This window comes from Melanotaenia boesemani, chromosome 1 (assembly GCF_017639745.1).
Source record: "Melanotaenia boesemani isolate fMelBoe1 chromosome 1, fMelBoe1.pri, whole genome shotgun sequence".
NCBI classification, from domain to species: domain Eukaryota; kingdom Metazoa; phylum Chordata; class Actinopteri; order Atheriniformes; family Melanotaeniidae; genus Melanotaenia; species Melanotaenia boesemani.
Genome location: NC_055682.1, coordinates 79,286 through 107,077, shown reverse-complemented (window position 1 = coordinate 107,077; position 27,792 = coordinate 79,286). Strand labels below are relative to the sequence as shown.

Sequence of the window (27,792 nt, the reverse complement as noted above, 5' to 3'; positions counted from 1 at the left end):
TTGGTCCTCACCCTTGGAATAACTAATAGACCGCTACCAGAGGACCTCAGGGTCCGCGAGGGTTCATAATTTAAAAGCAAGTCTGATAAATAAGAAGGCCCAAGACCATTGGAGGTTCCAGCTGCAGGCATCGGGGGAGAGGGGCAGGTGCAGCCGAGGAGGGCGCAGACTTCGCCACGCAGGTAATTGCTGTAGGCGCCACAGAAGAGGAGCCGGCGGTCCTCCTGGTGGAGATCCCTGCAGCGGGCGCAGAGGAAAATGGGCTTGTAGCCCCCGCAGATGAACATTCCTGGGCAGAATGATGCCGTTCTCTGGAGTGTTTACTCACTGCGTCTCTGAGGAGCTGCCGACGTTTTGCTGAGGACGACCTTCGGGAGCGCTGGGACACCCCACTGGTATGAGCATGGACAGAAGCAGTGGCCGGTTGCTTGCTGCTCAGCGCCGAGTCCCCACCTCGGGTGGCCTCCAGGTCACAGCTGGACAACATGTTGATTAACCCCCCAATGGACATAGGTACGAATAGGGCGTTAAAGCGGTTTGACAGGAAAAAGTTGCCACAGTCCGAGGCCCTCTTCCTCCGGCAAACAACTTCAGACCAGAGCAGGCTTTTGGGTGTTGAGCTCAGAGGCCGAGGCGATGTGTTCTGGTCCTAAGGTACCATGTCCTGGAGAGCCACCTTCAGTGAGGCAATATGCACTGAGCGTTGCTGGTGGGCCAGGTCCAGCAGGCTATCAAGCAGTTCATTCTTGGACCTCAGTTCATCAGAGAGTTTACAGATGTCCTCTTTGAGGTCAGTGATCTGTCTGTCCGTGTTTAAATGTTCCAGGTTGTCCGCGGTAGACAGCGACGGAGGCATTTTGTCTGTACCGGTGCCTAGAAACACGGGTTTCAGGTGTAAAATTTTAAAACGGCTTCAATAAAAGCTATGATACTGGTAAAAGTAATTAAAAGCCGTAAACAATCGTAAAAAACATTAAAAAATGTACAATACTGTCAGAGCCTCTCACGGGTGGTACGGAAAACACCACATATGCGCCTATAATAATAATCAATCATAATAGTCTCTGGCTTGCAGGGATGGATGGAAGTCCTGCTTCCCCAGTCCGAATGTCTGAAATTGTCTTTTAACTCACTGTTTGAGGTGAGAGAAAGAAAGAAGTGATTCCTCTCCTTACCCACAGTTTGAAGAACCCGTCCAGCCTAGCAGGTTTAAACTCTGGATCATATGCTACCCAATTCAGAACTCTAGCCTGTTTCTCTGTTTGTAACTTCCTCTAAACCTTAAACCACAACTTAGAACTGAATTGGATCCATTGATTCAAGCTGTCATATTAACCTTCAGCTTGGATTTTATTTCCTATTTTAATTGTATTGGGGTATCTAGCTGCAGGATTTCCACTTAGATGGGTAGTTTGGGGTTTCTGTAAGCATAGTAAAGCTCACCCTCCCGTCTCTTTTCTCAGCTGCAGTGGCTTGAACTGAACCCTAGGTCTTCTAGGCAAGGCAAGGCAAATTTATTTGTATAGTACATTTCATGTACAAGACAATTCAAAGTGCTTTACATAAAACATAAAAACATTACAGCAAGATGCAGGGGAAGAAAAAAAACAAGTGCATTAGAAAAACAAAGATTAAAAAAGATAAAATTAATTACATAAAAACAGCAAGAAAAAGCTCAGGTAAAGAAATAAAGTTAAAATTTCAGTGTAAAATAACCAAATGCAGATCTGGACTGTAAATAAAAACTAGTCCATGCAGCAGAGAACAGGTGGGCCTTTAACCTGGATCTAAATAAACTAAATGTTTCAGCTGATTTGAGGCTTTCAGGGAGTTTGTTCCAGACATGTGGAGCATAGAAGCTGAATGCAGCTTCTCCATACATCTTAGTGAGGACTGGAGCAGCAGAGTTCTGGTTTAGCTGCAGGTGTCTGACTGGTGTTTTAGGTAGAACCTGTAAAAACACTGTTACAATAATCAAACCGACTAAAGATGGAAGCTGGACTAGTTTTTCCAGGTCCTGCTGAGACATCACATCTTTTACCCTTGATATGTTCTTAAGCTGATAGTAGGCTGACTTTGTGGTTCCCTTCATGTGGTTCTCAAAGTTTAGGTCTGAGTCCGTTAATATAGCCAGGTTTCTGGCCTGGTTGGTGGTTTTTAGGTGTATAGACTGAAGCTCTGTGGTGACCTTTAATCATTTCTCTTTGGCTCCAAATTAGTTTTTGTTTAAGTGGAGAAAGTTCAGACACATCCAGTCATTAATCTCAATACATTTACCAAGAGCCTGTATGGGGCCTCGGTCTCCTGGTGACATTGTAATATATACCTGTGTGTCATCTGCATAGCTATGGTAACTAATGTTGTTATTTATGACCTGTGCCAGTGGGAGCATGTAGATATTAAACAGAAGAATTTATCATAAATATTAGAATTAGAAATAAGAATTAAATCGTTAGAAGATGCCTACAGTGCTTCAACAGATGAACCAACGATGAACCAAATAAGGAAGGCTAGACTGGAATTAAATGAAATAATCAACAGGAGAACAGAATTTCTGGTGCAAAGATTACGCTTGGAGACATTTGAACACAGCAATAAATAAAGAAGATTTTTAGCTAACCAGTTAAAAATAAATAAGGAAAAATCTACCATATCAACTGTTAAAGATTCAATAGGTAATATTACGCATGACCCAGATGCAATAAACAACATCTTTAGAGATTTCTATAAAACTCTGTATACATCACACTTAGATCCATCAGACAATGATATCCATCATTTTCTTAACAATATAGATCTTCCAGGGTTACAGCAGGAACAAGTCACGGCCTTAGATTCCCCCTTCACAGTGAAGGAGCTACATGAAGCCCTTAAACATATGCCCTGTAAAAAAAGCCCCAGGTCCGGATGGTTTCCCAGCAGAGTTCTATAAAGAATTCTGGTCAACACTGGCCCCGACATTATTCAAAATGGTGACACAAATAAAGGAAAATGGTTACTTACCCCCAAACATAAACTCTGCCGCCATTACTGTACTATTAAAACCAGACCCCACAATACCATCTAGCTACAGACCCATATCACTGATAAATGCTGACCTTAAAATAATTTGCAAAGCATTAGCTGGAAGGTTAGAGAAAGTAACTCCTCTCATTATACACCCTGATCAAACAGGCTTTATAAAGGGCAGATATTCCACTGTTAACATGCAGAGACTAATTAATATAGTAGATTATTCTACCATCAATAACCTGGAAACAATAATAGTTTCTTTAGATGCAGAGAAAGCTTTTGATCGTGTTAACTGGAAATATTTACTAGCTACTCTAAACAGATTCGGCTTTGGCCCATCTTTCATTAACTGGATTAAAATCTTATACAGTTCTCCTAATGCGAGTGTTAGAACAAATGACCAGACCTCTCCAAGTTTTAATCTACAAAGGGGTACCAGACAAGGTTGTCCACTATCTCCCTCACTTTTTGCTATATTTATTGAACCGCTAGCCGCTGCAATTAGACAAAATAAAGCTATTAAAGGCATTCAGTCCAAAAATATATTTCATAAAATAAGTCTTTATACTGATGACGTTTTACTATTCCTTCAGAACTCACAAACCTCTCTATCTGAAACAATCTCACTAATTAATAAATTCTCATCACTCTCAGATTACTCCGTTAACTGGTCTAAGAGTACAGTTCTACCCATCAACTGTAGCTTTCAGAATCTACCCAGCATCACCTTAAAATCAGGTAACATTAGATACCTGGGTGTAAATATTCCCTCCAGGCTCTCAGAACTAACAAAACTTAATCACATTCACCTTCTTAAGACTATAGAAGATGATCTTGCTCGCTGGAAATCTCTACCCATTTCACTCATGGGGAGAGTTGCCACTATAAAAATGATGGTTCTACCCAAAATCAACTATTTGTTTTCTATGATTCCTATGAAACCCCCCTCTACCTGGTTTAAATCGCTAGAATCACACATCTCCCAATTTCTCTGGAAAAATAAACCACCCCAGATCAGTTTAAAAACTTTACAGAAGCCGAAAGATAGGGGAGGATTAGACCTGCCTAATTTTCAACAATACTTCCTAGCTAATAGATTGCAATATGTCCTCAAGCCTAGTCCACTAGATGACCTGTGGAAAGATATAAAACAAACATTTTGTGACAATTTGGAAATTTCTGATCTTCCTTATTTCAGCTTAAGTATAAAAAAAGCAAAAGTGCTTCAAAAGTATCAACATCAGCACTTCTCTGACAGCCTGGTGGGAATTTCTCAAAAAAACCAACTCCTCAATAATACCATGTAAACTCACACCCATCTGGAACAATCCTGATATTCTACTAAACAAAAATATGCTAAACTTTAACCAATGGATTAACAAAGGAATTAAATACTTTGAACATATTATCCATAACAGAAACGTTTTATCTTTTAATACACTCTCATCACAATATGGAATTAACAGCAACAGATTCTTAGAATATCAACAACTCAAAACCATAATACACACAAAATTCCCCCTTCACCGAACAGACCTGGAACTTCCTCCAATAGTAGCAGATTTTATGGACCTCTGTGCCCCAAAATTACTTTCAAAAATATACAGATTAATGTTAAAAATAGATGACTCAAATTCCCTACCTACTTCAAAATGGGAGATAGATTTATCCATCAATCCTAGTCAACCATTTTGGCTACAAATATGTCTTAATGCCTTTAATATGACAGACAGCCCAAATTTACAACTCATACAATACAAAGTCCTCCATAGAACGCATTATACAGGACAAAGGATGTTCAAGATGGGTCTTAATCACTCAGATATCTGCACACAGTGCACAGGTAACACAGCAGATGATTACTTACATGCTTTATGGCTTTGTGCACCTGTCCAGAAGTTCTGGAATAAGGTTTGTGAGGATTTATCAACATGGGTTAGATGTAACATTCCTGCATGTCCAAAACTTTGTTTACTGGGTGACCTAAGTGACATTAATATAGACACTAACAAAGCACATATGGTCCTCATGGCCTTATGTGTCACAAAGAAAACTATTCTAGTGAACTGGAAGTCTAAAAACAATCTAAATATTAACTAGTACAGAAATCTCCTGTTGGATCACATCAGTCTAGAGACTGCATAGGCATCCATTAAACACCAATCAGTTAACTCTGTCTCCCTGGACCCCGCTGATTAGTCACATCACATAGTGGGAAGGGGTGCTGGGGTCTAGTCGTTCTGTGGGGGTCGGGGGTGGGGCTGGCTGGGGGGCCTTGGGGGTCCATCAGCCCTGGCCGTTTCTCTGGGTCGGTGGTCAGGAGGGCCATTCGGTGGGGGACGGTGTGTCTGACTGGATCCGGGGCCTTGGGGGCCTGGTGCTCCCTGGGGGCGGGCCGGGGGGCGACCAGGGGTCCGGGCGGTCAGGGAGCTGGCTTGGGGCTGGGTGGCCGGGTTGCTGTGGTGGGGGGGGGGGGGGTTTGCTGCCTCCCTGCAGCTCGGGAGACCCTGCCTGGACCTCGGGGGGGCTTGGTCGCCCTGGGCATGCCATCGGGGTCGGGCTGATCAGATGCCGGGCAGGTACCCTTGGAATTACAATGTGTCCGTTGGGACGAAGGGAGGGGTAGGGGGAAGGGGGGCGGCGGGGGTCCTGGTTGGCAGTGGGGGGGGGATTAGGGCTCATGGGGGTGGAGTCTGCTCTCCTTCTCGCTCTCTCCCCTCCCGCCGGGGGCTCCTTCGGGGTGGATGGGGGCGCTGTGCCTTGGGCCCGACCAGGATATGTGTGTGCAACCTGGGGCTCTCTGGTCCCCTGGTGTGGTGGCGTGGGCTGCCGGGGGTGGGTGGGTGTCCGGGGCGCTGATGTGTTGGGCTCTTAGCTGGGCCGGGCCTTTGCCCCTCTTCCCTTGGGTGGTCTTGGGGAGGCGGGAGCAGCCAGCTGAGGAGTTGGCTGCCTGGGACAGAGATCTCTCTCCCAGTTGTGCCCCTCCCCGAGCCCCTCTCCTCCCCCGCCACCCAACATCATACACACCACACATAGGGCACTGTGGGGCGGGTGGAGGCGGTGGGTTTGGCTGAGGGCTCCCCCCGTTGCAGGATCCCCCGGTGGACCCCTGCGACTGCCTGTCCCACTAGATTTTAATCACAACCTAGAAATCAATGTACATTTAGGGCCTCGGGGGGATGGGCACATGGGCTGTGGGTGGGCGGACAGGGGCCACCGAGGTGGCCCTTCCTCCATCCCCTCCCTTTGTGACCTCCCTCCCCCTGATTTTATTTACACGTTAGACACTACCACATTTAACAGTACTGCACTACACACATAACATACACTCACACACACTGACGAAGTCCTGAGGGGGTCCTGCTGCCTGGCTGCAGTGGGACCCACCACCATCTCATAGCTCCTTCCAGTTTTTAATTGCATTATAAATAGCCCATACTCATGCACACACAACTCAAGCTGGGGGGCAGAGGGGCGGGGGTCTTCCTACGCCCTCGTGTCCCGGGATGCACTCGGGGCTGTGGGGGGTGGAGGTTTCGTTGCCTGCCTGGAGTCCTGTGCGGGGTGCTGCTGGGCGCCGTTTGCTCTGGGGGCTGCCCTCGGTGCCACATCGGGGGGCTGGTGAGACCTCAGGGAGAATGTGTGTGGGTGTGTGTATGCGGAGAGGGTTGGGTCTGGGGCCCACCGGGCTGCCCCTGGCGGGGATAGGAGGGGGTGGGGAGGGGTGGGGGGTGAATGGGTAAGGGTTGGCGTAAAAAGTTTTTTTGGGGGGGGGACCTGTGGACATGTTCTTGTCCCTGGGGTGCCTAGCCTTGGTGTTGGGTTGGCGTGGCCCGCGGTGGTTTTGCCTGGGGCTGTCGGGCCCCGTCGGGTTCCTGGGTGGGGCTCTGCTGGGGGGAATGGGTGGCCCTTGGCAGTGCGGCCCGCACCGCGGCACCCGGCGCCCACTGGGCCTGCTCACCGTCGCCCTGGGTTGCCCGGTGCCCCTGCCCCGTTGCGCCAGGGGGCTCCGGTCTGGGGGCCCCTCTGCTCTGGTCCGGGTGGGCCGCTGCCCTGTCTGCTTTGGCTGTCCTGGGCTTGGTGCTCTGTGGACCTGCTGGGCCTTTGGGGCCTCAGGCTCCCCCCATCAGCTTCGGGGTGCGGCGTGATCGTGGCCCCCTTGCGGGTACGCATTTCCTCCTTGTTGCATGGCCACACATGCATGCTAACACGTGCATGCTCACAAACTCGCTCGTCTCTCCATCCGCTTCTCACTAGATGCAGCTGATGTTTGTGTGTTGGTACGTTTTTCTGCAGGTACGTTTGATGACTACTGTAATTTTTCATATCATCATCCTATTTTTCTTTTGGTATCATGTAGTACTGTGGTAGTTTATATTGTTTTTTTGTGATATGTTCTGGGCAGTCTAGACAACTGTTATTTCCACATTTCCTGTCCTTTTCTCCCTTTTTTTTCTCTCTCTCTCTCTCTCTTCCTCTATCTCCCTGTCAGGTTCGGCACTGACATATAAAGACTAAAGAAAATAAGATTACAATAAAAATAATAAAAATACCAAGGGCAGCCATGTATATAACATGTCTGCCTTGGTAGAGCAAATCTGTCAAGCAAAATATGGCACACAGACCACCGTTCTGTATGTTAGGATGCTGGACAGGACAGGGTTAAAAAAACAAACAAAAAAAAAAAAAAAAACAGAAGAGGCCCCAGGATGGAACCTTGGGGAACTCCTCATGTAATTCTTGTCTGCTCAGATGTAAAATTACCTACTGACACAAAGTACATCCTGTTCTCTAAATAAGATTTAAACCAGTGCAGCACCAGAGAGGCCCACCCAGTTCTCCAGTCGGGAGTAATATATTGTGGTCGACTGTATCAAATATAGCAGTGAGTAAGATTAAGACTGACATTTTTCCATCATCTGTATTCAAACATATGTCATTAATAACTTTGGTCAGAGCATCTCAGTGCTGTGATGCTGTCTAAAACCTGACTGGAAGACATCGTAGCAGTTGTTTTGTGCTAAAAAGTTATTTAGCTGAAAAACGGCTTTTTCAATGATCTTACTGAGAAACAGAAGATCTGAGATCGGCCTGTAGTTGCTCATTTGTGTCTAGATTATCTCTTTTTAGCAGAGGTTTGATTACAGCTGTTTATAGAAGTTCTGGGAAGACGCCAAAAATTAAAGACCAGTTCACAGTCTGGACCAGATCTGGCTCCAGAGTTTTTGAAACCTTTTTGAAAAGCCCTGTGGGCAGGATGTCCAAGAGGAGGAGTTCAACTCACATGTGATATCGCCTAGATCTTTGCTGCTAATTGGATTAAACTGTGTCATGGTGTTTAAACTGGTCTTCAATGGACACAGTATACTTCCTGAACCTGCTCCTGATGAACCAACTGTTTTTTAGATATTTGGGATTTTTTCTGTGAAGAATTTGGTGAACTCATTGCAGCCTTGGTAGAACAAAATTCAGGTGCTACTGACACAGGAGGGTTTGTTAGCCTGTCAACCATAGCAAATAAGACCTGACCTTTATGATAGTTTTTGCTAATAATGTCAGAGAAACAGGACTTCCTGCATTCCTCATGTATAAAGTGAAGTTTCTCTTTATACATATCATAATGAACCTGTAGATGTTTTTCTCCATCTGCGGGCGGCTTTCCGACTCTGTCTTTTTCCATGTCTTTTTCACCAATGTGGAATTTCTTCATGGAGACCTTTTCCTCCCAGAGACAACTTTTACCTTAATGACACTGTAGATCACAGAATCCTGTTGCACAGGCTGGAAAACTGGGTTGGACTTTCTGGAGCGGTCCTTAACTGGTTCAGGTCCTATTTAGAAGGCCAGAGTTATTTTGTTACGATCGGCCACTATGAATCTGAGCGAGTGGCCATGACTTGTGAAGTCCCCCAGGGGTCAGTCCTTGGACCTCTTCTGTTAAACTTGTATCTGCTCCCTTTGGGTCAAACATTACAGAACTATAGCATTAATTATCAAAGTTATGCAGATGATACACAACTTTATGTGTCTCTGTCACCAGATGACTGCAGTCCAATAGACTTACTGTGTCAGAGTCTGGAGCAAATAAACACCTGGATGAAGGAGAATTTCCTACAATTAAATGAAGACAAAACTGAGATGATTCTGTTTGGTAGCAAAGAGAAGAGGGTCAGCATTGGTAAACACCTGGAGACTCGGGCTCTTAAAACCACCGACCAAGTTGGTAACCTTGGAGTGTTGATAGACTCAGACCTGACTTTCAGCAGCCACATCAAAGCTGTCACTAAGAAGCTTTTTACCAGCTCAGAAACATCAACAGAATTAAAAGTTTAGTCTCCCAGAAAGACCAAGAGAAACTCCTCCATGATCCATCTCCAGTAGGCTGGATTACTGTATTGGTCTTTAATAGGACTTCCTAAAAAGAGCATTAAACATCTGCAGCTCATCCAGAACGCTGCTGCTAGAGTTTTAACCAGGACTAAGAGATCTGAACACATCACACCAGTTTTAACATCTTTACACTGGCTTCCAGTCAGTCACAGAATAGATTTTAAAACCCTTCTGATCATTTCCAAATCCCAGAATGGTTTAGGCCCAGAATACATCTGTGATATGTTCAGAGAATATAAACCTAGCAGAGTTCTTAGATCCAAAGACTCTGGTCAACTAGTCCAGACCAGAGTCCAGACTAAACATGGAGAAGCAGCATTTAGCTGTTATGCTGCAAACAAGTGGAACAAACTGCCAGTGGAGATTATACTTTCCAAATATAGACATTTTAAAATCCAGGTTAAAAACATTTCTTTTCTCATGCGCCTATGCATGAAGTCTGCACGGTAACTTTTTAACTTATCTTTCTTTTAATCATTTTAATGTAATTTATTATTTTATTGTCTTTCCCCACACTGAAATTTTTTTTCTTGCATTGTATCTGTTTTATTTCATTAATTGCATTTCTTTTAATCTTTTTAATCTTTTTTTTTTTATTTTTTTTTTTATTTTTTATTATTATTGCTTTCAGCACCCTGCTGAAATGTTTTATGTAAAGCACTTTGAATTGTCTTGTACATGAAATGTGCTATACAAATAAATTTGCCTTGCCTTGCCTTGCCTTAATAGGAGCAATGACATCCATAATACTTAACATTTTTAAAGATAAGACCTGGTTAAACATCCTACTCGTGTTTTCAGTTATACACTTTCTGTGGTCACCTCTTCTGAGACATTAGTGTGAACAGGAATCGTATCTCAAAGAAAACACAGTAATGATCAGACAGGCCCACATCAGACACAGTAACCATGGAAACATCCAAACGCTTAGAAATCAGTAAGTCTAGAGTGTGTCTTTTAGTGTGTGTGGGCTCTGTTATATGCTGAGTCAGCCCAAAGTTGTCCAGACTGTTACTCAGATCTTTAGTCGCTCTGTCCTGAGGATTGTCTACGTGGATGTTAAAATCACCAACAATAATTACACAGTCAAAGTCTAAACAGATAGCAGTTCACTAAACTCATCATGTGAGTGTGGGGTTATATGGGGTGGAGATTAGAGTAGGTGGGGGGTGGGGGAGGGGGGTCGATGGCACCCTGGTTCCCGGGGTGTGTGGCTGGAACATTGGGGTGTGTGCTGGCCTACGCCGGGTGGTTGTCTGGGGGGCCTGGTCCTCCTAGGCATGTTGCGGGCCCTCTGCCTTTGGGGGGTGGGGGGGCGCCTCTGGGCTCCTGGGGCCCTGGGCCCTTCGCTTGGGCTGCCCTGGGTGGCCAGTCCCTGGCGGAGCCGGCGGCTGCCGATCTTGGCCCACTGGGACCTTTGCCCCAAGACCGTGGGGGGCTCTTGCTGGGGCTCTCCTCTGCCACCCTTCGGGTGGGGCTGGAGTCGTCTTCTTGGTGGGGTAGCTTGGGTTGGTGCTCCGGGGCTGCTTCTGACCCGAGTCTCTGGCCCTGGTCTGTCTCTGACCTCCGTGGAGGCGTGGTCGCATTTCCACGATCTCACTCACCACTCTTCATCACTGATCACTCCTCTTCCTCATCCTCTGCACAATCACTGAGTTGTCCAGTGGGTTTTTATACTAAGAGGTAATTGATTAATAAATGAATCAGATTATCAAGAGGAGCCTTACCCATAGGTCTCCCCTTGGCAGAGCAAATTTGTTCAGCACGATACAGAAACCAGATGGGCGAAGCGTCACCTGTGTGTAGGCCATGCACACACACAGAGCTGCAGATAAAAGAGCTATGAAAAATGTTACGGTTTCTGGTAAAAATTCTTTAGTCCCAGCAACTTATAGGTATCAAAAAACTACTGTGGGTGGGTTTGTAGGTAAAAAAAAAAAAAAAAAAGAGGAAAAATCAGTGTACAAATCAAAAAAGACAAAGAATGCAGCAGAAGGGAGAACAAAAGCAGGAAAAGTCTGTACAGCAGCAAAGCAGGAACCATAATATACTTTTCTAGATGAACCTCATCAAATGGTTTTTTTGGGTACCTCCAGAGTAACTTTACCCATAATAACCAGAAATACAAAACAAGAGAAACAGAACCAAGACAACACAGTTGCTTTTTTCTCCATACCCGGTAGAAAGTTCTATCTTTAAAGGCTCACGAAATATTAAGTCTCTTTATAGAAAAGGTGGAGAGTAAAGAAACACATGTATTATCTTTTCAGGTCCAAGTATGAGAATGAGCAGAAAATAAAGCTGAAAAAGAATTATCCCTTCAGGTATAATAATTCAACATTTTTGAGGAATAATTATTCTCAAATTCAAAAAATTTAAATCCAAAGTGTTATCATATTAGGTAAGGAAAATCCAACTTAGAATGATATGAATAAATCTCTTAGTAGACTGGCAGATGTAGTCGCAGTAGGATATTTAACTCTTAAGAATAAAGTTAAACTTAAACAGACCAGAGCAAGCCCAGTATTAACTGTCTTTGTTAACTTACTTAGGCGAGATAACAAGTCCTCCACTTTATCGTGCTTTACTTTAGAAGTCCAGTGCTGTGGAAGTGGAATCCCTGTGGGTCTGAGGTGGGTTAGTCCTGGGACCCGTTACGGTATATCCATTATTGGTTTTTGAGTTTGCTTTTTGCAGCGGTACAAGGCTCCAGCTGCCTACTGCGCAGTCACAGGGAGCTGTTCACCCACCAGTGTCGGATGCTTCCGGTGGGGCCCGCTGAAAGCTCCGTAGCCTCACCCTTATCTGGCCCTGGTCCGCTACCTGTCTGCGGCGATCTGCCCACCCTCTCCCACGCTGCTAATCTCCGCTGTCTGGCTTCTAGACATCTTCCAAGGCGAGTCCTCTCTTCTTCAGGTTCAGTAGCCTCTGCTGCTCTCATAGACTTGGGGGCCGCTGTTGAGAAACACTTTCAGCTTGGCTGGATGTGACATTTGGAAGCAGATCCCTTTGGCTTTGAGCTCTCTCAGTATCCCCACTTATGCCTTTTGTTCCTGAAGTGTCTCAGGAGGATAATCTTGGTCAGAATAAATCCTTTTCCCTTCATAGTGAACATCTTTCTCTTTCAGACAGAGGCTTTGTATTTTTGTTTTGTACCTCTTTTGATTATGTTGTGTCCCTGTTAGCAAAAACCTGCTCTGCTTTTGACTGTGACGAATAGTGGTGGGCACATTTCACGTTTTACCATGTGATTGTGCTGGATCTACCTGTCCGAGTGAACTTTACTGCATTTTAGCATTCTTTCAGGTCTGTACGTCTTTAAACCGGACTGTCGAGCGCTGATTGCTAACCCAGTTGGTTGTTTTGCTAGCTTGCTAGCCTGCTTGCTTTTAGCCGCCATGCCTACTGAGGAACAAATCTACTGCCTGAAAACAAAATAAACTATTGTGGACTTAAAGAAGGACATCAAATGGCTTTCAGATGAACTCAGACAGAAAGACATTCTTCTCTCACAAGTTATGGACATAGCCTTTAAACAATCGCAGCACATTACCTTCGTCACTACACTTCAGGACACTGTTGTATGGGACTCTCTTTCCTGTCCCTGGCCTTCATCTTGTTGTACCCCTAACAACCAATCCTCCTGGGCTGACGTGGTGGTCCGTGGGAAAGGAAAGAGCTGGGAAGGGTTGAGCCTCTCCAAATGTTTCGCTGCCCTGATGGATGAAGCCTCTGCTCGTCCTGCTGTTCCTGAGCTTGAAACACGGGATCTGAGCCTTCCACCCCAGACCGACGGTACCCAGGCGGCTCCTGTGGCCGGCACGCTGGACACGTCCCCACCACCGTGGGCATTCGGTTCCCTGACACTGCAGACCGGCGGACAGTGGTAGCAGCGTCCTCCTCTCGCCTCAGGCTGTTAAAGGAGGCTGTCATCAGGCACTTTGGAGAGTTTTCTCACTCTGATACAGTGGGGAGCCCTCCCGTAAGCCCAGCACCATCGTCGCTGCCTCCGGCCTCGGAGCTCTGAACAGGCTGCCACAGCCGTCCAGCAGCCACCTTCCTCGCCTCCACTGTCTAGGTCCTCGGACTCGTCGCGGCATCTCTCCCCTCCGTCTCTGCCCCTGTTCTCACCCACAACTCTTCTAGTGGGTGACTCCATAATACGGTACTGTAGATTTTTTAATCCTCCACTTGCTGTTTTCCCGGAGCTACTGTTCGCACTTTGTTGGACAAACTACCGGGGCTGCAGCAGGCAGCGTCCCCCACTATCAACAGGGTGATTATCCTCTTTATTTACTTTATTTCTGACTTATTTATCGTCAGACTTCTGTCTGTCTGTCGAAATGTACTCATGCATGTGTTTTTCAGTGTTGATTTTATTACCTTACTTTGCTGTGTGCTGTTCAGCACTTTGTAAACCTTGTTTTTTTAAAAGTGCTATACAAATAAAGATTTATTATTATTATTATTATTATTATTATTATTATTATTATCTTTCTATCTCCACGCTGAATGCAGCCCCTCTTTTGTCACTCTGAACTCGAGGAAGCAAAGCACCAGGGATCTAGGCGGTGCACCTTGATGAGGCTTTGGGGCGAGTGCCCGTTGCAGCGCTGTATTCCAAGGTCCATGTCTGCCACCGGCGGGTTGACTTGTGATTTCATTAGCTTCATCACAAACTCCGTCAGCTTGGACCTCTCTAATTCCTCTGGTACTTGGTGTAGACAGAGGTTGTTCAGGTGTGAGCATTCTTCCAGGTCGGTTAGCTTTGCATGCAGAGTCTCCTGGTTCTCTAGTACCTGGGTGAGAGCCTCCCTAGCTGCCGTGTCCCATTCTTTAATGTCGGTTATATGTTGTTCTGCCTCCAATACTCTTGTGGTGGTAGCCTGAGTCTCATTTTTAGCTTCTTGCAGTTTCTTCTTGAGTTCTTCTTTAAACTTGTTCAGTTCCTTTCTCATGTCGTTAGGAAAAAAAAGTCAAAATTCATTCATTTCACTTTTAAGTTCTGACCTAAGTGCCCGAATCTTGTAGATGGCCTGCATAAATGGGCTAGCTACCTCCTTGTTAACTTCTTATAGCCTTCATTTTCATTTTATTTATTTAACCAGGAAAAACCTCATTGAGATAACAAATCTCCTTTACAAGAGTGTCCTTCCTCGTTGCTATGTGTTTCTTCAAAAAAACTCTCTCCTTTCATATCTCAAGCCTGGTTTACATTTAGTCTTCTTTTGTTTTTCCGTTTTCATGTTAGGATTGTTTTTTTTTGATATCTTGGTGTTCTTGCAAAGGGATTGTATCCAACCAGTTAGGAGCAGGATTTTTCAAGCAGCCATTCACTTCAGCACCACTGCTGGAAGTCCTTTAACCTGGATTTAAAAATGTCTACATTTGGTGAAAGTTTAATCTCCACTGGCAGTTTGTTCCACTTGTTTGCAGCATAACAGCTAAATGCTGCTTCTCCATGTTTAGTCTGGACTCTGTTCTGGACTAGTTGACCTCAGGCTTTGGATCTACTAGGTTTATATTGTCTGAACATATCACAGATCTGTTCTGGTGGTGTGTTCAGTTCTCTTAGTCCTGGTTAAAACTCCAGCAGCAGCATCTGGATGAGCTTCAGACGTTTACTGGTCTTACTGGGAAGTCTTGTTAAAGACCAGTACAGTAATCCAGCCTACTGGAGATGGATCATGGAGGAGTTTCTCTTGTTCTTACTGGGAGACTAAACTTTTAATCCTGTTGATGGTAAAAAGCTTCTTAGTGAAGCTTTGATGTGGCTGCTGAAAGTCAGGTCTGAGTCTATCAACACTCCAAGGTTACCAACTTGGTTGGTGGTTTTAAGAGCCGAGTCTCCAGATGTTTGCCAATGCTGACTAAAGTTCTGTAATATTTGACCCAAAAGGAACAGAAACAAGTTGAACAGAACAGGTCCAAGGACTGACCCCTGGGGGACTCCACAAGTCATGGCCACTCGCTCAGATTCATAGCTGCCGATCGGAATTAAATAACTCCGGCCTTCTAAACAGGACCTGGACCAGTTAAGGACCCCTCCAGAATCCAGACCAGTTTTCCAGCCTGAAAACAGGATTCTGTGATCTACAGTATCGAACGCAGAACCAGGACTGATATAGGGCCAGGACCAGAACTGATACTAGACCAGAACCAGTCCTTTACCACGTTGACCAGAGCTGTTTCAGGGCTGTGATGAGGTCGGAAGCCGGACTGAAATTTATCCAGATTTCCACTTTCATTTAAAAAGTCATGAAGTTGGTGAAATACAACTTTCTCAATAATCTTGGAAATAAAAGAGGTTGGAGACGGTCTATAGTTGTTCATTATAGAGGCGTCTAGAGTCCTTTTCTTTAGGAGGCTTAATAGCAGCTATCTTTAGTGACTTGGGAAAAGTGGCAAGTTGTTAACTATCAGTAGGAGACCACTTTCTACTGAGATAAAAACTGGTTTAAAAATTGGGATGGTATCATGTCCAGAGTTGCTGATTTTAAATGCCAAACTATTTTCTGGAGGATTTTTTAAATCCACCACATTAAACTGGGAAATAACATCAGAAATATTTCCAGGTTTTAGACACTGACTAGTTTTCTTTTTTGACTGTGTGGAATATTTTGCCTAACTGTTTCAGGTTTTTGGCTAAAACGTTGGCAAATTGGTTTATTTCTCAGTGGAAAGGATAATAATATAGATAATGAATAAATACTACATTTAGTGACTGGATTGTAAACCTCCTGGATGGGACAGAAATGCCTGGAAAACTTCTGTAGATCACCCAAAAGCAGGGGTGTCCAGCTCTGGTCCTCGAGGCCCACAATCCTGCAGGTTTTTGATGTGTCCCTGCTCCAAAATCAGGTGTGTTGAAGCAGGAAACATTGGAAAATCTGCAGGACAGCGGCCCTCGAGAACCGACTTTGGACACCCCTGACCTAAAGGGTAACTATCCATAACAGTTTACCCCAGAGAGCTACACACCACCGCTCCTGAGACTCTGATGAGATGAGATGAAAAAAGATGAGATGAGAAGAGATATCTTCGGGGAGATCTGGTGGAGCTTTAAGGGTTAAACCAGCTTACATGGACCAACGTCACCCAACAGAGACTATACTACATCTTGACTTTTGCATGGTGTGTTGAGTCAACCCTGGCCAACAGCGCCATCGTGTGGTATGCCACACAATGGCATATCAGGTGGTGAAGGTATCCCACCTGATTCAGACACTGTTTGCAACAATAGCTGCTATCGCTTTTAAAAACAACATGATTGCTGCTGGTACCAGTATTTATTTCCATTTTCTTTTTTTTTTTGATTCTCTTAACATATTTCTTACAGAGAGAATGGCAACGAGAGTTTCAGAGACAGTCATTTAACTGTTTGATAAACATAATCTTTGCCTTCAGATTGACAACCAGCTGCCCGGTGCCATTTTTCCCATCGTTTTTCATCCAGTGCCTCCTCCGAAGTCCATCGCTCTGGATTCAGGTGGAGTATCTACTTACCTGCTTCACACCTTACATGGCAATGGTGTGTTGTCTGTGGGTAACTCTTCTTTCTGCTTCCACAGAGCCAAAGCCCTTCATTGACATGTCAGTCATTACCAGGTTCAATGAACACAGCAATGTCTTGCAGTTCAAGTAAGTATACACCAAAACCAGTTTACAACAATTAAGCTCCAGTTTACTGATGTTAAGCAGATGTTCTGGTCTAATGGGGTCAACTGAAGCACGTCATCATAGATCCAGACCTAAAGTTTGTGTACTTCAAAAGAGTTCTCTCCAGAACAGTTCTTCCGACAGATATCACTTCCTCCAACAGGTCTTGGTTTCAGAATCAGAATCAGAAAACTTCATTCATCCCGGAGGAAACTGTGTGCACACAGTTGCTCCATACCAAATAAAGAAAGGAGGAGATAAAGATAAAAATGACAAATAGAAAAATGACAGATTAGTTAGGATATCTCTGTAAACAGATCCAGGATCAGTCCTGCAGTGAGTACTGTGTACAGTATCATCAGTACGACAGTAAACAGTAAATGTAGAGCAGAGTGTAAATGTATAACAGTGGATGTTATATGGAGGAGTTGTACAGTGTGATGGCTGCAGGTAGGAATGACTTCCTGTGGTTGGGTGGAGCATTGAGGTGGTATCCGTCTCTCTGAACGTCCTCCTGTGGCTGATCAGCAGGTTGGGAAGCGGGTGGGAGGTATCTTTCAGTATTGTCTTTATTATGCACAACGTTCTCATCTCCACCACCGAACAGAGTTCAGCTCCATCCCACCACGTTACTGGCTTTGTCGATCGGTTTGTTCAGTGTGTTTGTGTCTGCAACCCTCAGCCTGCTGCAGCATGCAGCAGCATAGAGGATAGCACTGGCCACCACACACTCATAAAACATCCTGAGCAGCGTTTGGCTGATGTTAAACCACCTTAGTCGCCTCAACAAAGAGAGACGCTCTGGTCATTCTTGTAAAGTGCAGACGTGTTCTTAACCCAGTCCAGTTTACTGTCAACATGCACTCCAAGGTATCTGTAACCCTTGTGTGTGTTGTTTTTCTGCCGCTGTCAGGCTGGACTTTGCATATTTTACTGTTGGGATGTGATCCAGCTAAACCTTTTTGCATGTCCTTCAGATATTTCATGGCTCTGGTTCAGGAGATGGCGGTGAAGATTGATCAGAGTTTCCTTGGTGCCATCTTGGCTCTGTTTACAACATCTGCTGACTTTCCGGCTGACGGACAGAAGGTAAAACAAAGCAGGAATTTTGCATTTCAGCTCCAATGTGAGCAGCACTTAGAAGATTCATAAGTTTATGAAATGTTTTTGTTGCAGTCTGGGTTGATAGATGGAGATCTACAGCTGCTGCAGGCCGAGTTGATGGAGGCATCATCTGACACATCAGGACTCAGTTTCTTTGAACATTTCCACATTTCACCCATCAAGGTAATAGTGACTTGTTTGCTAAGATCATCCAGGCAGGCTGGCTGATAGAACATCTAATGCAGTGTGCACATTTAAAGACAGAATCCCTGAGTTTTACCAGTTAGGAGGGGCCATGGGGTTCAGATGCAGTGTGAGCTTGAAAGGTGGGAAAAGGTGCGGACCCTGTTGGTCTGATCCTTGGCTGCAGAAGCTAGTTCTAGAAACGTGAAATGTCCATGGATGGCCCGGGGGGCGGGGCGGGCCGGGTGGCCTGTCGCGTTGGCCCGGGGCGTGGGCGGGCTGTCCCGGGGGGTTTGGCTGCTGGCCCTGGGGGGAAGGTGCTGTTTTGGGGGTGGGGAGTGGGGGACTGGGGCGGGGTGGGGGGGGTGGGGGCCTGGCTCGTGTCTCCTCGCCTCCTGGCTGGGGCTGTCCCCCCGCGGCGTGGGGTGGCGGGAGGATGGTGGTGGGGGGATGGTGTTTGTTTGTGTGTGTGTGTGTATGTGGGGGGGGGGGGGGGGGGGGGGGGGGGGTGGTGGAGGGATGGTGTGTGTGTGTGGGAGGGTGGGGTGTGTGGAGGTGGATGTGTGGTGTGTCGGGGGGGGGTGGTGTGGGTGTGGGAGGATGAATGGTGGAGGGATGATGTATGTGGGGGAGGATGGGGTATGTGTGGGAGAATGTATGGTGCAGGGAGGGGGAGTGTGTGGGAGGATGGATGGTGGAAGAATGGTGTGTGTGCAGGAGGATGGATGGTGTATGGGAGGGAGGATGGTGTGTGTGTGGGGGAGTGGTGTATGTTTGGGAGAGTGGGTGATGGAGGGGTGGTGTGTGTGTGTGTGGGAGGATGGCGTACGTGAAGGTGGATGTTTGGTGTAGGAGAGGGAGGACGGTGTATGTGTAGGAGAATGATGTATGTGTGGGAGGATGGGTAGTGGAAGGATGGTGTGTGTGTGTGTGTGTGGGAGGTGTGAAGGTGGAGGATGGTGTATGTGTGGGAGGATGAGTGGTGGAGGGATGATGTGTGTGTGGGAGGATGGGGTAGGTGTGGGAGAGTGTATGGTGGAAGGATGGTGAGTGTGTGGGAGGATGGATGGTGGAAGGATGGTGTGTGTGTGGAAGGATGGATGGTGGAAGGATGGTGTGTGTGTGTGGGAGGACAGAGTATGTAAGGGTTGGATGGTGTATGTGTGGGAGGATGAATGGAGGAGTGGAAGGAGAGTGTGTGTGTTTGTGTGTGTTGGTCTGGGGGGGGGGGCAGGACTGGTTCTCGGGGTGTGCGGCTGGGCGCTGGGGTGTGGGGCTGGCCTCTGGCGGTGGCCGTCTGGGCGGGCCGGGTCCCCCCGGGTGGCGTGCTGGCCCTTGGCCTGTGGGGGTGGGGGGTGTCCCTGCGCTCCTGGGCCCGGGCCCTCTGCCCCGTCTGTCCCGGGCGGCCGGTGCCCGGGGGGGTCGGGGACTGCTGGCCTCGGCCTGCCGGGGCCGGTGCCCTGTGTCCGCGGGGCGGCTCCTGCTGGGGTCTCCTGCTGCTGCCTTCCTGGGCGGGCGAGTGGTCGTCTCTGTGGACCGGTCGGGATCTGTAGCCTACGGGGGGGCTGGTGGCCTGGGTCTCGGGACCGCTGGCCTGACTCTGGCCTCTGTTCAAGTGAGGTGGCATCTGCATGATCACTCTGCATGGTCACTCCTTCCTGAACGTCTCCACACAGTCTTTGCGTCGCCATGTGGCCGAGTTCTCCAGCATATCCACACAGGTTTCTCTGCGCGTGTTCTTGAATACAGCAGTTTCACTTATATCTATTATCATATTTTTTTTTCTTTTTTTTTTATTATTTCTGTTCTTATTATTATTATTACTCTTACTCTTATTATTATTACTACTACTATTATTATTATTACTATTATTGTGATTATTATTATTGTTACTATTATCAACTAGTTGTGTAATGACCTACTGGCCAGGATGATCTTAGCTATATATGTTGCAAGTAGTATGGATTACATGGTTTTCTGTATAATGTTTTAAGTCCCCACCCGCACTCCCCACACCCTTTCTGTCCCTCTCTCTCCCCTCCCTCTTCTCTCTACTTTCTTTTCTATCTCTCTCTCTCTCTGTCCCCTCCGGTCGAGTCCAGCATTAAGAGTCTGATTTAATAAAGTTTTTCATGTCATCAAGAGGGACTTTATACATGTAGTATAAATCCCTGCTTGATAGAGTAAAATTGCCCAGCACCAGACAGCAGCCAGACAATCATTCTGTTTGCAACGATGCTGGACAAGACAAGTTAAAAAAAAAAAAAAAAAAAAAGAAACGTGGAATGTCACGTGGAAGGAGCATGAGCTGGTGCACAAGGTCAAGAGGTTTCCCCAGTAAGCGGTGTGGAGCAGGTGTAGGTATAATTATTGCACCCCTGGCTCAGTGCCTCTATATTGGGGTTTATCCTGGTGGTTGAGAAGGTCACCTGTCTCTGCCTTCAGGTGTGGGGATGGGTCCTGACTGTTGTTTGTACCTAAGCACCAAACAGCAGCATAGAGTACCCAGCCTTTCTGGAGTCCTTGGAGTGTTGGAGAGCACTTTTGCTGGGGGACACCCTCATGCTGCTGGGGGACTCCTTTGATACCAAGTCACAGGTTGATGATCAACTTTGTGGTGTATCATTGGACTTGTTAAATAACAGATTGATATTTTAATTATTCTTAATTATTACCTCTGCCGATGCAAAGGTCAATGTTCAAGATCTTTATTGTCATTTTGCGAACATAACAAAATTTTGAGGAGTCACTTGACTTGAGCACACATATATAAGAAAACAGAAATGAAACAGGCACACATAAATATGTAAAACTCAACTCGATGTTATTTATTGAGCACCACAAGTCAAATCAAAACTGTCCTGATGACAAGGTCAGAAGGAAGGCCTTGCAGACAGGGGATAGAGCTCTGGACGGCGGCCCGGGGGCTGCGATGACAGAGGACTGGGCTCTGGAGTGCGGCCTGGAGGCCAAAATGGCTGGAGACTGGGATCAGGAACCTCAGAAGGCAGAGGAGCATCCCAAACTGGGCGCTGGTGAGGGACTATGAAGTGCTGGTGGCGACACTGGAGATGAGGGCCGTGGAGCTGGTGGCAAAGTGCGTGGCAAGTATTTCTGGAGCCTTGCCTTCTTCTGGCCACTGGAGCTGTCCGTTCAGACCCATACAAGCTGGGTCTCCCTGGAAGCATCCAGACTGCCAGTCTGGGCCCTCATAACAGAACAGCGATCTCACAGGAGTGTGGTCCATCACTGGGTCATGTCCTTTTAGCCAGCTCACCAGTTCAGCAGAGGTGATGAAGGCATGGCCTGCTCGGTCTGTGGGTGGCCATTCTGTCAGATATACACCACCACATATACACCACCCGCCTACACCTGGAATTATCATTGGTTGCCCACCTCCCTCTCTGATAGAGATATACACCACCTGCCTTCAGCTGGAAGGATCATTGGTGCACCACCCACCTCCGTGAAGCATATACACCATCCGCCTACAGCTGGAAGGATCATTGGTGCACCACCTCCCTCCTTGAAGCACATATTCACCACCCTCCTACACCTGGAAGGATCACTGTTGCCTCAACTCCCTCCCGCCTGGGGTTACGGTTAGGGTTGATGGATGGATGGTTGGATGGATGGATTATTGGTGGTTGGTGGGTGAATGGATGGATGGATGGATGAATGGATGATGGAGGATGGGTGGATGATGGATGGATGGATGGATGGATTATGGGTGGTTGGTGGGTGAATGGATGGATGAATGAATGGATGATGGAGGATGGGTGGATGATGGATGGATGGATGGATGGATGGATGGATGAATGGATGGATGGATGGATGATGGATGATGGATGGATGGATGGATGGATGGATGGATGGATGGATGATGGGTTGTTGGTGGGTGGGTGGATGGATGACGGATGGATGGAGGATGGATGGATGGATGGATGATGGGTTGTTGGTGGGTGGATGGATGGATGACAGATGGGTGGATGGATGGATGGATGGATGGATGGATGGATGACGGATGGGTGGGTGGATGGATGGATGGATGGATGATAGGCGGTTGGTGGGTGGATGGATGACGGTTTTGGAGGGAAAGGGGCTGTGCTTGTGCAATTATATAACTTTTTGTCTGGGTCAGTAGGACGATGGATGGAATGATGCAATGGTGGGTGTGGTCATTCCAGGGTAAATGATGGAAGCCAAGTTGTAATTTAAATTAAATACACTCTGTATCTGGTTAAAAATGAAGAGATGAAAGAAAACTTTAGCATTTACAAGATTTAGATGATTCTCTGTTCATTGGAGAGGAAGCGGTTTATAGGTTGTGACTGCTGTCTCTGTTGGTGTGCAGATGGTTGATGCTAAACTTCTGATGTTTATTTCAGCTCCACCTCAGTCTGTCTCTGGGCTCCAGCGACGATGAATCTGCTCAAGAGACTGCTGCTGTTCAGTCTATTAACCTTCTGCTGAAAAGTATCGGAGCCACGCTGACTGATGTTGACGATGTTGTCTTCAAGTGAGGCTCATGCTGCTGTTAAGTTGAGAGAATCATGGTGGCTGCAGGCTGAACTATGTCTGTGTCTGTCTCCTTCAGACTGGCCTTCTTTGAGGTTAAGTACCAGTTTTACCGCAGAGAGAAGCTGATGTGGGCTGTGGTTCGACACTACACAGAACAGGTAAGGTCACAACTCCCAACAAACAAGCAACAAAACAGGGACATAATGTTTTAGTGAATACCCTGGCTCATTTGATTTTAGCATTTGAGCCTTTTCATCATTGTATCTTTAAATATGTTTCCATCAGAAGTGACTTTCATTACCATTCTCATCAAAAAAACTCTGATTCCTTTCTGCTTCATTATATGAAATATTTATGGCCCTTAATGATCAACATGCTTGTATCATACATCAAATAAAATATTTTAAAACCATAAAAACTCATCACTGAGTAAGATGGTCAAAGTGTGTCCTTCCTGTCAAAATACAAGGTAGCTGACTTCTAATTAGGGCCACTCATACATGTAAATCAAAACCTTCCAGGGTCTTGACAAACTCAGGGTGGGTCTTATCCATCCCCAAGACCCCACCACAAGGGAGATGTTTTTCAAACCTCAGCAACGTTAGATCCAGTGACAGGAGATTCTCAGCCCAAACTCCCAAGTCATTGTTCTCTTTATGGAAGACATACCAGTATGGTGATAAGGTCATCAAGGTCATGAAAGTATTCCTTCCACTGATGTCATGGATTGGGTCCTATGGGAGATGGGAGCTGTAAGTGTCACTGATTGGGTCCATGAGTTAAAATAATTTCAAAATCAAATAAAAAATGGAAGATTAGCCTTCACATACCCAAATATATAACCTACCCAAATTAAAAACACACACCTAATCATTTTCTGTCACACACTCATAGAAATCAAACACAGAAAAGCCCGCCCACCCACCTACCAGTCCCATTCTCCACAGAAAACATTCTCCATATTGGGCTTGATGTTGCTGTAAGGCTGCCATATCTTGGGGATCCACCCAGATCATGGCTGTCCAGGTCCCACACCACAACTATAACAATGCAGTGCAAGACCCCACCATCCAGCCAGACAATCACCGCAGCAACAACCCTGCAAACTAACCAGGCATAGCCAATAAGGAAAACACAAGTAAATAAACCAAAAAAAAACAATAATCATTTAAAAAAGAACTGGGTTCTCACAGTTGTGCCCAGCACACACTGACCAGGTCTTTGGGCTCACCCAGCTGGTCCAGCATTCCTTACGACCCATTCCACATGTGGTGGATGAACAGGATGAAACTTCTTCTCATTTAATCCATTTAACTTTCATATTAATGTTATATTGTTGTTCTTTAAAAGCCGTGACTGGAAAGAAGCCGAGGACATGTCCTCTCTCTGATCAGCCTGTCACATAAATGTTAGTCTGTGCTGAGGTGTGAAAAAAACACTTTGAAGTAAAACCTGGTTTTGTGTTCTTGCTTCAGTTTCTCAAGCAGATGTATGTTGTGGTTCTGGGTCTGGATGTCCTTGGAAATCCATTCGGACTGATCCGAGGTTTGTCTGAGGGAGTGGAGGCATTCTTCTATGAGCCATTCCAGGTAACACATCCTGTCCACTCAGTTATGAAGAGCACCTGATGCACTGGTCCTGGTTGAATAATGACCTGAGAAACTAGAATGCTGTTGACTGTTGTCACGGTTTGTATCCCACATACAAAACCATAGACACGAAGCTTCTGTGTTTGTCAGGGAGCTGTTCAGGGTCCAGAAGAGTTTGCTGAAGGTTTCGTGATTGGTGTCCGCAGCTTGTTGGGCCACACTGTTGGTAAGAAACTCTCTAAACTGTGACACAATCACTGGGAGTAACATTCATTAGAAAGGTAATGAGCTCCATGGTCAGTGTTGTTAACCAGTGGATGCTTCCCACAGGTGGGGCTGCAGGAATGGTGTCCAAAATCACAGGTTCAGTGGGTAAAGGCCTGGCAGCTATCACTATGGATAAAGAGTACCAGCAGAAAAGACGAGAGGAGATGAATCGAGCGCCGAAAGACTTTGGAGAGAGTCTGGCCAAAGGAGGAAAAGGACTGCTGAAGGTTTGGAGGACTGTTTTTAGATTCTCTGCCAGCTTGTTTTACTTGATGCTGTGTAACAGCTGCCTCTCTTCAGGGCGTCGTTGGCGGGGTTACCGGCATCGTCACCAAACCTGTGGAAGGTAAGGGTTTGATCCAGTCTCGGCTTGGATCCTTAGATCCAGACTCTAGTTGACAGACCTGGTTTTGTGTCTGCAGGCGCAAAGAAAGAGGGGGCAGCAGGTTTCTTTAAGGGGATTGGAAAGGGTCTGGTGGGTGTGGTTGCCCGGCCGACAGGCGGCATCGTGGACATGGCCAGCAGCACCTTCCAGGGCATCCAGAGGTATTTTCTTCTTCTGGTGTACTTTGTTTCCAGTATTTTCTGTGTGCTTCGTTAAGTGTCTGTCTCTGATTTTCTGTCAGCTCACTAATTTTCACATTTTCTACTTTTGTTTTCTATGTGGTGTTGTTGTTTCCGGGACTGTTGTCTTTCTTTTTCTTGCTGTTTGGTGTGAGTATTTTACATACAACACGTCAAAGCTCAGCTCCTTAATTCACTGCTGCTAGAAATGAGTCATGATGTAATTATATTCTTCTGTTAGTGTGTAATAACGTCCAGAACAGCTGATTTTGAGACTGGATCAAACTGATGGCAGCTCTGAGGATGGAGCTGAGCTTTAATGTTCAACTGTTTGATGTTTGCATGTTGCTTGTTGCAGCAGTCACACGGTAAGTCACTGCATCTTGTTCATCCATCATGTTTGATTCGTGCTCGTCATGCTGTCCATCACTCTGAAGCTGTTTGAAGCCCCGCCCCTTCATAGAGCACTCAGCTTGTTTCAGGTTGATGAGCCACACCCCTGAGGAGAGTCACTTGTCCTGAAACTGGTTGGGTTCAGGTAAAAAAAAGGTTCCAAATTCAGATCTTTTTTATAGCGTTTACATTTTTTCCTGTCAGCGTGGTTTTCCTCCCACAGCTCAGACACATGCGTGTTCGGTTCATTTCAGTCTGGTGTTGGAGCCTTTTGCCTCTCTGCAGAATACTGATAAGATAGAACAACTTTACTTCTTCAGTGGCTCCACTCAGTTTTTGTGTACCACAGGGTCCAGGCTTTGGTCCCCATCTGTACTCTATTTGCATGCGGCCTCCTTGCAGTTTATTTGGGACCATTGACACAAAATGAAAATAATGAAGATGTTCTGCAGCTTCTTTCTGGTCTCAGCTGGACTGCTGTCGTTACCTGTACTCTGATATCAGAGCTTTTCCATCAGTTCTGCTCTGACTTGCTGTTAGATTTCACATCAAAATCATTGTGCTCATAATTTCTCTGGGATATGTGCAGCTGAAAATGTTTTATGCTTTATTTTGAACCTTGTTTCATAAATGACAGAAATCTTCACAAAAGTCTGAACCCTAACCTGACCCCGACCATCATCCAGCTGTCCTCACAGCTGAAATTCACTGATCCAGTTTTAAGATGTGATCTATAAAACTGGTTTTAGTCAAACAAACTAATTTATTTTTTTGATTTGCAGGTCAGCTCTGCAACTTGCAGGAATTCAACACGTTTGCTGCCAGATTCAGAGAGGAGTTGGGTTCAGGTTTAGGTTCAGGTCTGGTTTTGGGATGTTGGGTTTATAAGAAGTTACATAAATTTGGGTTTACATGTATTTTAAGCTGACAGAGGTGTTAAAGGAGGCCTATAAAAAGAAAAAGTGAAATTTCTTATGATAACATAGCAGATGTGCTGGTTTTGAACCTAGACAACCTAGCCCAGTTAAACCAGCATCCCCTTAATTTCTCATGCTGATATTCTGGATCCCCATGTTGAACAGTTTGTCTGGTTTTACTGGTTTAGGTGTCGTTCTTCCTCTAAAACCTGTAGGTCAGCTGCTCTCCTCAGGGATTGGTTGTTTGAATGTCACATGGTTCTACCAGGCTGACTTTGGTTTAACACCGATGTGTAGAAACCCTAACAACCACAGTGTTTGTTTGTTTGTTGGAGTCCTCCAACAGAAACAAGCTGCATCTAAGAGAAAACTGCACACCTGTGATTTGTTTCTCATCCAGTTGGTATTTGTAATTATGTGTAAATAGTATTTTTGACATAAAATACTTTCTCAGAGCAGAAACCATAAGAACTGGTCCAACGTTATCATGGACATATGTTCTAAAACCACACTACACCGGGTAATAATAATTTTGATTGTAATTACACCAGAGAATTTTAGATTCTACCTCCACAAACCTTTCGTCCTCTTCTTCATCTTCCATTATTCAGTTCATGCTAACCTTGTTACTGTTTCATGCTGTACCTGTAGAGGCCACCACAGGTGAGACCTGTCTGTAGCATGGTGACTTTAAACCTGAACCAGTCATGTGACCTCCAAAGCGTGCAGACAATCTAGAGTTTACTGTCAGTCAGGTGGAGGTGAGCTAGAGACTGAGCACCTTCAGAGTGATAACACAACTGTGTGTGTGTGCATGTGGTGATGTCAGAGTGGCAGAATCGACAGAGGAAGTGACCAAACTCCGCCCAGTGCGTCTGATCCAGGAGGATGGGATCATCCGCCCGTATAACCTGATGGAATCTCAGGGTTTCAACCTTTTCCAGGTTTGATCACATTTTACTGTAGATCACAGACCTCAGAGAAGATTACTGAGCTCAGAGAAGATTACTGAGCTCAGAGTAGATTACTGACCTCAGAGTAGATTACTGACCTCAGAGTAGATCAGAGACCTAAGAAGAGATCAGTAATCTCAGAGAAGATTACTGACCTCGGTGTAGATCACTGACCTCAGAGAAGATTACTGACCACAAAATAGATTACTGACCTCAGAGTAGATTACTGACCTCAGAGTA

The 27,792-nt window shown here is 45.8% G+C and overlaps 1 protein-coding gene across 1 annotated transcript in view; it reads left to right on the top strand.

The window, feature by feature from the left end:
* The window catches only part of LOC121639658 (vacuolar protein sorting-associated protein 13C-like), a 271,744-nt gene that overhangs the window by 229,273 nt on the left and 14,679 nt on the right, over nucleotides 1-27,792 (top strand). Inside the window, 12 exon segments of the mRNA XM_041985039.1 lie at nucleotides 16,810-16,891; nucleotides 16,974-17,043; nucleotides 18,039-18,150; nucleotides 18,238-18,348; nucleotides 22,737-22,867; nucleotides 22,946-23,027; nucleotides 24,345-24,458; nucleotides 24,609-24,684; nucleotides 24,789-24,952; nucleotides 25,026-25,071; nucleotides 25,148-25,271; nucleotides 27,429-27,543. Of these exon segments, the coding sequence (XP_041840973.1) occupies nucleotides 16,810-16,891; nucleotides 16,974-17,043; nucleotides 18,039-18,150; nucleotides 18,238-18,348; nucleotides 22,737-22,867; nucleotides 22,946-23,027; nucleotides 24,345-24,458; nucleotides 24,609-24,684; nucleotides 24,789-24,952; nucleotides 25,026-25,071; nucleotides 25,148-25,271; nucleotides 27,429-27,543 (1,227 nt within the window).